Raw genomic sequence first — 15,029 nt, 5'->3', positions numbered from 1 at the left:
TGTTACAGTCGTTAGGGAGAAGAAGGAAGGGAAAACGAAGCAGATAACACGTTCCAATCTGCGATAGGGTTGCAATTACTCCGCCAGGGATTGAGCTGTAACCCGCAACTCGCGATAGCGGAGAAAGCGATCGCGATTTCACAGGCGCAACCGCGTCCTTTTTCTCGCGCGGTGGGCGACTGCCTCGGCCGAAGGCGCGGGATAGCGGCAATTGCGGCCGCGATTGACAGCATAAACTTTATATTTATAGTTACTTTTTATTTTTAATATTCAATTTTTTTAATATTAATATTTTTATAATTTTTCTCATTTTAACTCAAATTTAATCTTTTACTAATACTTTTTATTTTCCTCAATCCAAATGCGCGTAAACCACGGGTACCCGTGCGTTCGCACGGGTATCACACTAGTTTAAATTAAATGGTATAAAAAACATATATTTAATTTATAATAACACCGTATTTAATATAATTTTTAATAAAATAAAAATAAAAATTATATAGATGAAAAATTATATATTCATTTAAAACCAAAATCAAATACGACATTTTTTGAGATCCCATTTGTTTAAATTTCATTCCGATGAGACTGAGTATATTATTATTCCAATGCAAATTTCTTTTTATTCATCAATATCAATTATTAGTTTTTTATTTCAAAGATACATATTTATTTTAATTTCATTTTATATCACATTATTCATTAAATTAATTTCATGTATAAAAAAACAAAGATATGTTTTATAATTGAATTAAGACACATTATTTATAGGGAAATTCTACGGTGCATTCGCCCGTTTGACTTCAGTGGTGAAGTCACTGTCTGACCAATCAGAATTAAGCCCTAAGCCCTAATAGTGCCACAGTGGACTGAAGCATTAAATGACCTTATTGACACTTACTGTGGTAATTTTATAGTTTATATATTGCAACTTAGTCCCTAACATATTAATATTGTTTTTAAAATGTAATATTTTTATAGACAAAATCAATTAAATTAAAACAAATTAATCAACTCAACAAATTAATCAACTCATCTCCATCTCCCTCACTTCATCATCGTGAACAGAAATTGAAAATAAAAATTCTTCATCCATCATCTCATCTTGGCATTTTTTCCCAACTACAAACTCAACGCAACAGTTATCGTCTCATCTTGGCATTTTTTCCAAACACTGCAAACTCAACACAACAGTAAGCGTCCCATTCACAGGTTCGTATTGAGCACGCTGCTGCAAATGTAAATGATAAAATGGTTGTTATATTTGTTTGAATAGTTAAGATTTACTGATTTCAAATTGGAAATTAGGGTTTAGGATTGGGAATTAGGGTTTATGATTGAATTTGTTTTATTTACATGGGATTTATATTTGATGATTACGAAATTTTAATTTTGGTGGGTACCTTTGAATCAGGTCGATTGATTTAATAACGTAATAAGGAATTGTGATTGATGCTTGAAATTGTTTTCTGTACATGGGTTTCCTATTTGATGATTTGGAAATTTCAATTATGTTAAGTATCTTTGATTTGAATAGGAAATTAGGTACTGTGATTTATGTTGATTTTTGGTGTGTTAACAAATGTGTTAATTCAGGTTTACCATGAAAAACACCGACCATTATGATTCGTACGACTATCGATGCCGTGACAGTGGTACATCTGATTCTGAATCCGACAATGGTCGGGATGACAGTAATTCGGTGTCCAGTGCGTACCAAGGTTCAAGTGATGGTGATGGCGATGGTGATAGTCACGGTGAAAAATTTGTTGAATTTGATGCAGTTGTAGGTGATAGAACAGTGAAAATTAATGCCCTTACTGCTGATGAAATTCGTGCTATGGAATTCGGTACAGTTGATGAAGCTAATGTGTTTTATTTCAAGTATGCTAAATGTAAAGGGTTTGCCATTAGGAAAAGTGATGTTAGGACAAGATCGACTGAGGATGGACAAACAATTATAATGAGGCAGTTTGTATGCAATAAACACGGTCTAAGAGATACAAAACACTTAAGGAGGCTTGATAGAAAAAGAGAACACAGACCTACGACCCGCACTAATTGTCCCGCTAGGCTTCGTGTGCATTACAACCCCCAGAAGGATAGTTATGTAGTGACATGTTTTGAAGAGGCTCACAACCATGAATTAACACCATCTAGGTTTGTCCACTTACACCCCATTTATCGTGAGATTACTGCAGCAGATAGAGCTCAAATTGACGGTCTACAGTCAAATGGAATTAGAACTTGTCATATAATGGGGTACATGGTTGCTCAGAAGGGTGGACACGATCGTGTTGGGTTTACAAAGAAGGATCTGTACAATTATTTTGATAGTAAAATGCGTGCTAATATTAAAGATGGTGACGTTGCCGCTGCTATAAATTATCTAACTGTGAAGTCATCTACTGATCCCATGTTATATGGTAAATATGCCGTAGACATGGATGGACGAATGAAGTCTCTTTTTTGGGCTGATGGAAGCAGTAGATCTGACTATTTTTGTTTTGGCGATGTGATTGCGTTCGACACGACTTACAAGAAGAACAAATACAACTACCCATTGGTTATATTTTCAGGGTGTAACCACCACTCTCAGACAGTTATTTTTGGTGCTGCGTTGGTGTCAGATGAAACGACAGAGACGTATAAGTGGTTGTTGGAGTGTTTTTTAGAGTGCATGGAAAATAGATACCCAGCAGTAGTTGTAACAGACGGAGATGGGGCGATGAGGGAATCTATAAAACAGGTGTTTCCGGATGCGACACATCGTTTATGCGCTTGGCATTTGAACAAGAATGCGTCTGAGAATGTAAAGAACTCGGCATTTTTGAAAGATTTTCAAAAAGCCATGTACTCTAATTTTACAAAGGATCAATTTGAAGAGTTTTGGTCAAAAATAATTAAAGAAAACGGACTTGAAGGAAATCCTTGGGTTGCAAAAACGTACGAGAACGGGTCACTATGGGCAACTGCATATCTACGTGAGAAGTTTTTTGGACGTATAAGAACTACGTCTCAATGTGAAGCCGTCAATGCAGTCATCAAGAGTTATGTCAGGAAGAAAGGCTGCATTTTTGAATTTATGCACAATTTTGATCAGGCTATGAGATCTTATAGAAACAATGAACTGATTGCCGATTATAAATCAAAGTTTTCAGAACCTGTGATGACTACTCAACTGCGTGCCCTTGAGAGCCATGCTGCGAATGTTTATACTATGGAGATTTTCAAGGAAGTCAGAGATGAAATAGTGAAGGCTGGATCATTGATTGTTAAGGAAAAGTTAATTCGCAACGGATTTAAGACTTATCGATTTACAAAATATTGTTGTGATAACTATGACGTAGAGGTTGTGTATGATGGTGAAACACTTCAATGTGAGTGTAGGTTATGGGATTCTCATGGGATTCCATGTTCTCATATGTTTGGTGTCATGAAGGAAGAACATGTTAGTCTCATTCCCACCGGTTTGATTTTGTCGAGATGGACGAAGGATGCAAAAATTCAGTACTTGAACATGAATTGTAATGGTTCTGATGATTCTAAAATGATTGAGCTAGCTCGGTTTGGTGCATATTGTTCTGCATTTACTGCCTTTTGCAATGAAGCTTCAAAAAGGGAAGGTGTTTATGGGGAAATAATGGGTGACATTCTGAAGTTACACAAAAAGTATTGCAGTACGGACGATCCTCTTTTGGCATCGAACTCAGTTGTAGGTGATCCAAATATTGTGAATAGCAAAGGTGCTCCAAAGAAAAGAAAGAATGACATAAAATCTATTAGGCGATGTTCTAAATGCAACAGTAGAACTCATAATGCAAGGAGTTGTTCGGTAATTTCGAAAGCTATATTCTGTTCGTTTGAGTCAATCTGTTGCTCTTTTGATAAACATAGTAGTTTCTGTTGTATAATTTGCAGGTTGCGGAAAACGCGCCATCTGAACAAAATGTTGGTATGACGTCGCGGCCAGTAACTGATTCATTCAGCCAGGTTGTGAAGGTATTATGTTTTTTTTTAATACAAGCTCTGATATGCTGTATTAATTATAACGTGTTATTATTTGTATCACAAGAATAATTTGTTTGTTAAAACAGAACAAGAATGGAAAAAGAGGTCGCATTGGTGGAAGTAGTGTGCAAAATAAATGTACAGAACCACCGAACTCTCGTGGCGCGAATGTGACAGCGACTTCTCGTGCGGAAGTTGGAAGCACAAGCATACCCATGCCTGCAATGTATGGATTGCAACCCGTGTTGCCAGCGGTACAACCGATGTTGCATCCAATGCATGTACAACCGTTAATCCCACTATATCCAACGACTGTTGCGGAAAATTCGGGTTCGTGTTTCGGTAGGCCACAACGACTGATGAACAATGGTGGTACTTGAACGAGCAAATAAGTAGCTGTAATTTGACCAGGCATGACTTTGGAGGTGATTTTTAGTGGTATGACAAGGTTTAGGTTAGAATACATGCATCTATATAGGTTTTTTGTGTCATAGCATATAGTTTGTAAGTTCAGTGGAGTCAAATCAACACTGATACAGTTTATATGTTCTACTGTCAGTCACCTAATTCTATGAGTGCAGTAGTGGTTATATTACCATCATGCATTAATATTTTTTTTCACCTAAAGTTAATGCCATTGAATGAGGTTTAGGTTAGGTGTAACTATACCTATATAATTTTTCCAATATATATAGTAGTAGTACCACCAAGAGAGGAAAAAATAACATAAGGAAAAAAATCTTGTTATAAAAGTGAATTGTTAAGTGTTCTTGCTCTTGAGAAATGTCCAGTGGTGAATCCCACTCAGTGACTTCAAGTGATACGTAATTATGTTTATCATTTGCTTACATATTTGCGTTTACGTATAATTTCATTGTTTGCTTTGTAATTTTAATAGTTGCATGTTTATCTTTTTGAAGGATGGATGAACAATGGGCTGAGTATTTAGGTAATTACGTTTACGATGAGGTTGAACAGAATGTTGATCTCAGTGACATTGAAAGTGATGAAGGTGAAGAAGAGATGGATGAAAATTTCGGTGATCCCGTGGTTGAAGAAAATGGCATTTCATTCAATTATCGTGTCACTGCTGCTTGTGTAAGAGGAAAGAATGTTTTCGTAAGTAATCTGGACCGGTTATTTTAATCGACATGTTGGTATGTTAGATATGCATGTATTGATAATGATTTTGTGCTATGAAACATATATAAAATGCAGCACTTTCCATCTAATGTTGCTGCCAATTGGTTATTGCCGTTGCAAACTGAGATAGACATTGTCGATGTTCATACCGATGTTGTTTACCCATGTGTGTTGAAGACTGATAGGAGGCCAGGGGAGAGATATCTTTGCTTAGGTTGGTATGAGTATGTTAAAGCAACTCGTCTGAGGGCTGGTGATGTTCTTGAGTGCACTGTGGCAGATCCTCCTACAAGAATGTTTGTTCGTTTTATGATGTAATACGAATAATTTTAGGCGTATAATTAAACTTGGTTGAAGATGGAAAGTAATTTTCTTTGATGTTTTGTTAAGTAGTTGGTATGTAGTTTGTTTTGATGTTGTCTGTTTTGGTGTTGAAATGAATCAAATGTTGAGTTTCATTATGTACGTTTGCAGTGTAATGAAGTATTGTATCTCTTGTGTATAATATTAAATTAAATCTTAGCATTTTGCATCATTCAGTTAGCAGTTTACTCACTACAAATATTTCAGATGAGAAGTTTCTTTTTTCTATAAATGAATAATTTGTTTTCTGATAAATCAAGGCATTAGTAACAAAAGCATAAACAACAACAACAACCATAAATTAGGTCATTAGGAACAGAAACGTGAACAACAACAACCATAAATTAGGTCATTAGTAACAGAAACCTTAATCCGGAAAATACTTTGCATATTCATGCTTTTTCATTTTTGCACCCCCTGAATTTTGAGCATTGCATGGGTTTTTGCATGGATCCTTACTCCGTACAAATACTTTTTGATATAAAAAGTATATAAATCATGCAGATAAACAACAGAATGTGCTATGATTAATACAACCACAAAAAGGGCCCAATCTTAATAAACTGGGGTCAACCATAAAATTTCCCAGCAATAACAATCACTTACATTAAAACTTAACAAACACATACAAAATACCCAATATACTTCACTTCACATCACAACTAACATTGTATCTGGAACATTATAAATAAAACTTAATAAACTTCCATAATTGTTTACAATATAAAATTATAATATTACAAATAGTAACTTTCAAAAAAACCATTGCAACTATGATCCTCCTCGGTGCCCCTATGGGGTTGCAGCCCTACGCTCAACATATACCAATATTTCCTCCACCGGTGGGTATCGGATGACAAAATGGAGTTTGTCACCGACCTTCAAATCAGCTTTCCTTACGTAATCAAACCACGCCCCACACAGATATGTTTCCTTCTTCTCTTCCCTCTTCTTTATCTCACAGTAGTATGGTTCACCCTTATCACAGTCAAGTAAAACAATGTTTGAAATTTGGCGGAGAAGGCAACTATCAATCACATTTGCTGGAAATTGCTGCAAAGGTTTTCACAGAATGTCAGATTCTTTAAAATAAACAACTGACTTCTGCTGTTATAGGAAATCAAATAAAAACAAGACATACCATCACATTCTTGCGCATCTTCTTTGCATCAAACACTTCTCTAACCCAATACTCTTCATCCTGATTCACAATGATCGTAGTGTACACCCTGTACCAAAGCCAAAACATCATATAAACTTTGTTTAGAAACTTCCAACTCAACATCGAAGCAACTTATTTCAATATAATATACGTTCAAAATAGATTTACCTATTGTTGTTGGATGATATACTTGTGAATTCATAGTCGACGCTTTGAGCATCGGGGGCTTCCGAAGAACCTATAGCCTTACCCTTTAGTTTCCCGTTACCTCCGGCATCAACTTCGCGATGACCTCCTCTCTTGCGTTTGCCTTCCATGCCCTCATTGATCACCACACCTTGGGTCGGACGAATTAACCTATCTTCGTTCTGCCAAAGTTTATTCTTTCCTTTCTCCACGGAGAGCCTGTCGTTGATCGTAGACCTGGTAACCTCTTGCACACAACGTTGTCTGGAAACCCCCTCGCCAGCTACACCCTTTCCCTTCGCTTTTCCCGACACCTTACTATGTTTATTACTCCTACCCATGGTCCAATCAAGTAAAGAAACGTTAGTATCATACTTGCTCCCTAATCATATAGGTTTTTATGGTAAAATACGTGTTCATATTCATAAAACACACTTCAGATTTACCTCCTGGATGCAGATGATTGGAGAGAGGCCCTGTAAACAGATGCATGGTAGCTTTTTCTTGAATCGACACCAGTATTGACTGGAGCACTTTGAATGAGCTCCTTGGCAGGTTCCTTTAGTGGATCAAGTCTGTATTTTGCTCGAAGATTACACACTTCCACCTCCACGGAGAGCCTGTCGTTGATCGTAGAACTGGTAACCTCTTGCACACAATGTTGTCTGGAACCACCCTCGCCAGCTTCACCCTTTCCCTTCGCTATTCCCGACACCTTACTGTGTTTATTACTCCTACAAATGGTCCAATGAAGTAAAGAAACGTTATTATCTTACTTGCTCTCTAATCATACAGGTTTTTATGGTAAAATACATGTTCATATTCATAAAACACACTTCAGAGTTACCTCCTGGATGCATCATTTTGGAGAGAGGCTCTGTAAACAGATGCATGGTAACTTTTTCTTGCATCAACACCAGTATTGACTGGAGCACTTTGAATGAGCTCCTTGGCAGGTTCCTTTGGTGGATCAAGTCCGTATTTTGCTCGAAGATTACACACTTCTACCAACTGTTTACAAAATTCTTCGTAGCTATAAAATTTCCTGATCTTTTTTTTCTGGAGCAATCGTTTTTTCAAATACAACTTATGACATAGGTACATCTGTTGAAGTTTCTTTTCATCAAAATGTTGAAGATTGAGTTTATCAGCTCTGCAACATTATAACATGCAACACACATTGTTTATAAAATCCTGAAGATTGTATCAAAAGCCCTAAAGTATGTAAAATCTATGATATTTAAATCAGCAAATTTGCGCGGTATTCAAAAACCCTGTCGATTTGGATATCAGAAAAGCAGAGATGAATTAAAAATGAAGAGAACAGATACTAACCTATCTGAAGAAGACATGATGTTGTCTGAAATCGAGTGTTGTTGTTGGAGTGGATGTTACGCAAAGAACGACAGCTAAACGGTGAGAGAGAATGCAAAAGAAAGAGAGATTAAAAACCGAACAGTAAGCATGCAATGTTACCTTTACCAACTAATGATATACCAAATCTTCGGTCAGATGAAAAGTTGCAATGTTACGTTTACCAAGTAATGATATATCGAATCCTTTGTCATAGGCGTGATATGTTTTTTCAATATATTAAATACTTAAAATTAATCAAGATTATCATTTTCTTATTAAAAACAAACACAGGTATTCATTTTCCATTATCAGTTTTCTTTTCTTAAAAAAATAATAAATAAGTTAGATCATTGGTAACTTAAACATAAACCTAGAAATTAAAAACCATAGATTAGGTTATTGTTCCAGAAATTACATTAGATAAATTAATCAGACATTTTAAAATATGCAATGACAATAATAATCCAAGAAAAAAAAAACAAAGTCTTAAAAATCTTGGACATTTTCCCTTCATTTTGCAGTTTCATCTCCATCTGCTCTCCTCTCCTGTCTCGAAGTTCTTTAACAAAGCAATGCAAATCCTTCAAAAGCTCTGAGCAGCTGCAACATATTGACCCACTGTGTGTTGTTGCGTCGTCGTGCGAATCCAGAATTACATTTCTTGCATCCATGGTTATTTTCCGATCATATGGAGGTCGACCATCAAGTTCATCATCCCAAATGAACAAACTACAACATCGCCTTGCCTAAAAAACATCATAATTAACCATATTCACTAATAAATTAACCAAGTCCATTTTATAATACAGATTATAAAAGACGAAATCGTATAGCATATTTTCCAATCAAACTCACCTCCACATTTGCACATTTCCAATATCTCCTTTTAGGGTTATTTCTTGAGTTGGATATAAACAACTTCATTGGTTTATTGCAACCACATTCAGGGATTTGGGGGATTTGGGACACTTCGGAGTTTGCAACATATGAAGATGACATGGTTTAATGGAAAAGGGATTTGGGATGAGAGGGTTTCAAAACGTAACATTCTCGAACTCCATTTAAAGTGGCCAACATTAAAGTGGTATAATAGGGTCCAGCGATGGATGTTGAGGGAGTATATAATCAGCCGTCCAAATTAAATCACCGGTTGATATCTATTAGTGACAAAATGATCACAACCGTGCATGAGATCTATATTTTACCCAAATTGATCAAAGCCATCCACTTTATATTGAGAGAATTGGACCACATAAATAAATCCAATCTATTGAGAAGTTTTTAAGTACTGTGGATTCGATGCTTTAATTGTAACTTTGGTCCCCCTATTTTGTATTTTTTTCGATTTTAGTCCCCCTGTTTTTAAAACAACGATTTTGGTCCCCCTTTTTAGTTTTCTATTGAAAAAAAGTCAGGAATAGGGACTAATTTTACAGATGAACAGATGATGGTCGACTGTGTGTTAACCATGTTACAGATGAACTGATGATGGTCGACTGTGTGTTAACCATGTTACAGATGAACTGATGATGGTCGACTGTTTGTTAACCATGTTACAAATGAACTGATGATGGTTCACTGTGTGTTAACCATGTTAGGGATTCAACAGATGATGGTCGACTTTGTGTTAACCATGTCAGGGAATCAACTGATGATGGTCAACTGTGTGTTAGCCATGTTACAGATGAACTGATGATGGTCGACTGTGTGTTAACCATGTCGGGGATTGAACAGATGATGGTCGACTGTTTGTTAACCATGTTATAAACGAACAGATGATGGTCGACTGTGTGTTAACCATGTCGGGGATTCAACAGATGATGGTCAACTGTGTGTTAACCATGTCAGGGAATCAACTGATGATGGTCAACTGTGTGTTAACCATGTTACAGATGAATAAATGATGGTCGACTGTATGTTAACCATGTCGGGGATTGAACAGATGATGGTCGACTGTGTGTTAACCATGTTACAGATGAACTGATGATGGTCAACTGGGTGTTAACCATGTCGGGGATTGAACAGATGATGGTCGACTGTGTGTTAACCACGTTAAAGATGAACTGATGATGGTCAACTGGGTGTTAACCATGTCAGGGAATCAACTGATGATGGTCAACTGTGTGTTAACCATGTTACAGATGAATAAATGATGGTCGACTGTATGTTAACCATGTCGGGGATTGAACAGATGATGGTCGACTGTGTGTTAACCATGTTACAGATGAACAGATGATGGTCGACTGTTTGTTAACCATGTTACAGATGAACAGATGATGGTCGACTGTGTGTTAACCATGTCGGGGATTCAACAGATGATGGTCAACTGTGTGTTAACCATGTCAGGGAATCAACTGATGATGGTCAATTGTGTGTTAAGCATGTTACAGATGAACTGATGATGGTCGACTGTGTGTTAACCATGTAAAAGATGAATAAATGATGGTCGACTGTATGTTAACCATGTTACAGATGAACCGATGATGGTCGACTGTGTGTTAACCATGTTATAAATGAACAGATGATGGTCGACTGTGTGTTAACCATGTTATAAACGAACAGATGATGGTCGACTGTGTGTTAACCATGTCGGGGATTCAACAGATGATGGTCAACTGTGTGTTAACCATGTCAGGGAATCAACTGATGATGGTCAACTGTGTGTTAACCATGTTACAGATGAACTGATGATGGTCGACTGGGTGTTAACCATGTTACAGATGAACAGATGATGGTCGCCTGTGTGTTAACCATGTTATAAATGAACAGATGATGGTCGACTGTGTGTTAACCATGTAAAATATGAATAAATGATGGTCGACTGTATGTTAACCATGTTACAGATGAACCGATGATGGTCGACTGTGTGTTAACCATGTTATAAATGAACAGATGATGGTCGACTGTGTGTTAACCATGTTATAAATGAACAGATGATGGTCGACTGTGTGTTAAGCATGTTACAGATGAACTGATGATGGTTCACTGTATGTTAACCATGTTACAGATGAACCGATGATGGTCGACTGTGTGTTAACCATGTTATAAATGAACAGATGATGGTCGACTGTGTGTTAACCATGTTATAAATGAACAGATGATGGTCGACTGTGTGTTAAGCATGTTACAGATGAACTGATGATGGTTCACTGTGTGTTAACCATGTTACAGATGAACTGATGATGGTTCACTGTGTGTTAACCATGTCAGGGATTCAACATATGATGGTCGACTTTGTGTTAACCATGTTACAGATGAACTGATGATGGTCGACTGGGTGTTAACCATGTTACAGATGAACTGATGATGGTCGACTGTTTGTTAACCATGTTACAGATGAATAAATGATGGTCGACTGTATGTTAACCATGTCGGGGATTGAACTGATGATGGTCGACTGGGTGTTAACCATGTTACAGATGAACTGATGATGGTCGACTGTTTGTTAACCATGTTACAGATGAATAAATGATGGTCGACTGTATGTTAACCATGTCGGGGATTGAACAGATGATGGTCGACTGTGTGTTAAGCATGTTACAGATGAACTGATGATGGTCGACTGTGTGTTAACCATGTAAAAGATGAATAAATGATGGTCGACTGTATGTTAACCATGTTACAGATGAACCGATGATGGTCGACTGTGTGTTAACCATGTTATAAATGAACAGATGATGGTCGACTGTATGTTAACCATGTTATAAACGAACAGATGATGGTTGACTGTGTGTTAACCATGTCGGGGATTCAACAGATGATGGTCAACTGTGTGTTAACCATGTCAGGGAATCAACTGATGATGGTCAACTGTGTGTTAACCATGTTACAGATGAACTGATGATGGTCGACTGTGTGTTAACCATGTTATAAATGAACAAATGATGGTCGACTGTGTGTTAAGCATGTTACAGATGAACTGATGATGGTTCACTGTATGTTAACCATGTTACAGATGAACCGATGATGGTCGACTGTGTGTTAACCATGTTACAAATGAACCGATGATGGTCGACTGTGTGTTAACCATGTTATAAATGAACAGATGATGGTCGACTGTGTGTTAACCATGTTACAGATGAACTGATGATGGTTCACTGTGTGTTAACCAGTTACAGATGAACTGATGATGGTTCACTGTGTGTTAACCATGTCAGGGATTCAACATATGATGGTCGACTTTGTGTTAACCATGTTACAGATGAACTGATGATGGTCGACTGGGTGTTAACCATGTTACAGATGAACAGATGATGGTCGAATGTGTGTTAACCATGTTATAAATGAACAGATGATGGTCGACTGTGTGTTAACCATGTAAAAGATGAATAAATGATGGTCGACTGTATGTTAACCATGTTACAGATGAACCGATGATGGTCGACTGTGTGTTAACCATGTTATAAATGAACAGATGATGGTCGACTGTGTGTTAACCATGTTATAAATGAACAGATGATGGTCGACTGTGTGTTAAGCATGTTACAGATGAACTGATGATGGTTCACTGTATGTTAACCATGTTACAGATGAACCGATGATGGTCGACTGTGTGTTAACCATGTTATAAATGAACAGATGATGGTCGACTGTGTGTTAACCATGTTATAAATGAACAGATGATGGTCGACTGTGTGTTAAGCATGTTATAGATGAACTGATGATGGTTCACTGTATGTTAACCATGTTACAGATGAACCGATGATGGTCGACTGTGTGTTAACCATGTTATAGATGAACAGATGATGGTCGACTGTGTGTTAACCATGTTATAAATGAACAGATGATGGTCGACTGTGTGTTAAGCATGTTACAGATGAACTGATGATGGTTCACTGTGTGTTAACCATGTTACAGATGAACTGATGATGGTTCACTGTGTATTAACCATGTTATAAATGAACAGATGATGGTCGACTGTATGTTAACCATGTAAAAGATGAATAAATGATGGTCGACTGTATGTTAACCATGTTACAGATGAACCGATGATGGTCGACTGTGTGTTAACCATGTTATAAACGAACAGATGATAGTCGACTGTGTGTTAACCATGTTAGGGAATCAACTGATGATGGTCAACTGTGTGTTAACCATGTCAGGGAATCAACTGATGATGGTCGAATGTGTGTTAACCATGTTACAGATGAACAGATGATGGTCGACTGGGTGTTAACCATGTCGGGGATTCAACAGATGATGGTCAACTGTGTGTTAACCATGTCAGGGAATCAACTGATGATGGTCGATTGTGTGTTAACCATGTTACAGATGAACTGATGATGGTCGACTGGGTGTTAACCATGTTACAGATGAACAGATGATGGTCGACTGTGTGTTAAGCATGTTACAGATGAACTGATGATGGTCGACTGTGTGTTAACCATGTAAAAGATGAATAAATGATGGTCGACTGTATGTTAACCATGTTACAGATGAACCGATGATGGTCGACTGTGTGTTAACCATGTTATAAATGAACAGATGATGGTCGACTGTGTGTTAACCATGTTATAAACGAACAGATGATGGTCGACTGTGTGTTAACCATGTCGGGGATTCAACAGATGATGGTCAATTGTGTGTTAACCATGTTACAGATGAACTGATGATGGTCGACTGGGTGTTAACCATGTTACAGATGAACAGATGATGGTCGACTGTGTGTTAACCATGTTATAAATGAACAGATGATGGTCGACTGTGTGTTAACCATGTTATAAATGAACAGATGATGGTCGACTGTGTGTTAACCATGTAAAAGATGAATAAATGATGGTCGACTGTATGTTAACCATGTTACAGATGAACCGATGATGGTCGACTGTGTGTTAACCATGTTATAAATGAACAGATGATGGTCGACTGTGTGTTAACCATGTTATAAATGAACAGATGATGGTCGACTGTGTGTTAAGCATGTTACAGATGAACTGATGATGGTTCACTGTGTGTTAACCATGTTACAGATGAACTGATGATGGTTCACTGTGTGTTAACCATGTCAGGGATTCAACATATGATGGTCGACTTTGTGTTAACCATGTTACAGATGAACTGATGATGGTCGACTGGGTGTTAACCATGTTACAGATGAACTGATGATGGTCGACTGTTTGTTAACCATGTTACAGATGAATAAATGATGGTCGACTGTGTGTTAACCATGTTACAGATGAACTGATGATGGTCGACTGGGTGTTAACCATGTTACAGATGAACAGATGATGGTCGACTGTGTGTTAACCATGTTATAAATGAACAGATGATGGTCGACTGTGTGTTAACCATGTAAAAGATGAATAAATGATGGTCGACTGTGTGTTAACCATGTTATAAATGAACAGATGATGGTCGACTGGGTGTTAACCATGTTATAAATGAACAGATGATGGTCGACTGTGTGTTAACCATGTAAAAGATGAATAAATGATGGTTGACTGTATGTTAACCATGTTACAGATGAACCGATGATGGTCGACTGTTTGTTAACCATGTCGGGGATTCAACATATGATGGTCGAATTTGTGTTAACCATGTCAGGGATTCAACAGATGATGGTCAACTGTGTGTTACCCATGTTACAGATGAATAAATGATGGTCAACTGTGTGTTAACCATGTCAGGGATTCAACATATGATGGTCAACTGTGTGTTAACCATGTTACGGATGAGCAGGTGATGGTCAACTGGGTGTTAACCATGTCAGGGAATCAACTGATGATGGTTATTTGTGTGAAAAAAATTAATAAGAAAATAACTTTTTGAAAATAATCAATAATTAATAATTAATAATTTAGAAAATTAA

At 37.2% G+C, this 15,029-nt stretch overlaps 3 protein-coding genes across 3 annotated transcripts; 1 reads left to right on the top strand and 2 right to left on the bottom strand.

The window, feature by feature from the left end:
- Nucleotides 1-1,840: 1,840 nt before the first annotated feature.
- On the top strand, nucleotides 1,841-4,135 carry LOC131597154 (protein FAR1-RELATED SEQUENCE 5-like). The gene is made up of 3 exons (XM_058869865.1): nucleotides 1,841-3,835; nucleotides 3,922-4,002; nucleotides 4,076-4,135. The coding sequence occupies exons 1-3, from the start codon at nucleotides 1,841-1,843 to the stop codon at nucleotides 4,133-4,135; spliced, it is 2,136 nt and encodes a 711-aa protein (XP_058725848.1).
- A 1,944-nt stretch (nucleotides 4,136-6,079) lies between these two features.
- Nucleotides 6,080-6,781, bottom strand: LOC131599129 (uncharacterized). Its single transcript, XM_058871595.1, has 2 exons — nucleotides 6,659-6,781; nucleotides 6,080-6,570 (listed from the first exon to the last, which is right to left on the bottom strand). Exons 1-2 carry the CDS (start codon nucleotides 6,767-6,769, stop codon nucleotides 6,310-6,312), a joined length of 372 nt encoding a protein of 123 aa, XP_058727578.1. The 5' UTR covers nucleotides 6,770-6,781; the 3' UTR covers nucleotides 6,080-6,309.
- A 62-nt stretch (nucleotides 6,782-6,843) lies between these two features.
- Nucleotides 6,844-8,293, bottom strand: LOC131597153 (uncharacterized). Its single transcript, XM_058869864.1, has 4 exons — nucleotides 8,201-8,293; nucleotides 7,713-8,018; nucleotides 7,312-7,599; nucleotides 6,844-7,198 (listed from the first exon to the last, which is right to left on the bottom strand). The coding sequence occupies exons 1-4, from the start codon at nucleotides 8,215-8,217 to the stop codon at nucleotides 6,844-6,846; spliced, it is 966 nt and encodes a 321-aa protein (XP_058725847.1). The 5' UTR covers nucleotides 8,218-8,293.
- Nucleotides 8,294-15,029: the final 6,736 nt, after the last annotated feature.

Source organism: Vicia villosa, linkage group LG4, assembly GCF_029867415.1.
Source record: "Vicia villosa cultivar HV-30 ecotype Madison, WI linkage group LG4, Vvil1.0, whole genome shotgun sequence".
Classification (NCBI taxonomy): Eukaryota; Viridiplantae; Streptophyta; class Magnoliopsida; order Fabales; family Fabaceae; genus Vicia; species Vicia villosa.
Note: the sequence above shows the minus strand (reverse complement) of the source record. Positions and strands in the feature narration are given on the sequence as shown.

Excerpts from the sequence above, each read along its gene's own strand:
- LOC131597154 (XM_058869865.1), top strand. The coding sequence starts at position 1,841 with ATGGAATTCGGTACAGTTGATGAAGCTAATGTGTTTTATTTCAAGTAT. Across the intron at positions 3,836-3,921 it reads ATAATGCAAGGAGTTGTTCG|GTTGCGGAAAACGCGCCATC; the intron begins GTAATTTCGAAA and ends TATAATTTGCAG. Across the intron at positions 4,003-4,075 it reads CATTCAGCCAGGTTGTGAAG|AATAATTTGTTTGTTAAAAC; the intron begins GTATTATGTTTT and ends TTGTATCACAAG.
- LOC131597153 (XM_058869864.1), bottom strand. Across the intron at positions 7,600-7,712 it reads CAAAATGATGCATCCAGGAG|GAGTAATAAACACAGTAAGG; the intron begins GTAACTCTGAAG and ends GACCATTTGTAG. Across the intron at positions 7,199-7,311 it reads CAATCATCTGCATCCAGGAG|GAGTAATAAACATAGTAAGG; the intron begins GTAAATCTGAAG and ends GACCATGGGTAG.
- LOC131599129 (XM_058871595.1), bottom strand. The coding sequence starts at position 6,769 with ATGATGTTTTGGCTTTGGTACAGGGTGTACACTACGATCATTGTGAAT. Across the intron at positions 6,571-6,658 it reads AGATGCGCAAGAATGTGATG|CAATTTCCAGCAAATGTGAT; the intron begins GTATGTCTTGTT and ends AAACCTTTGCAG.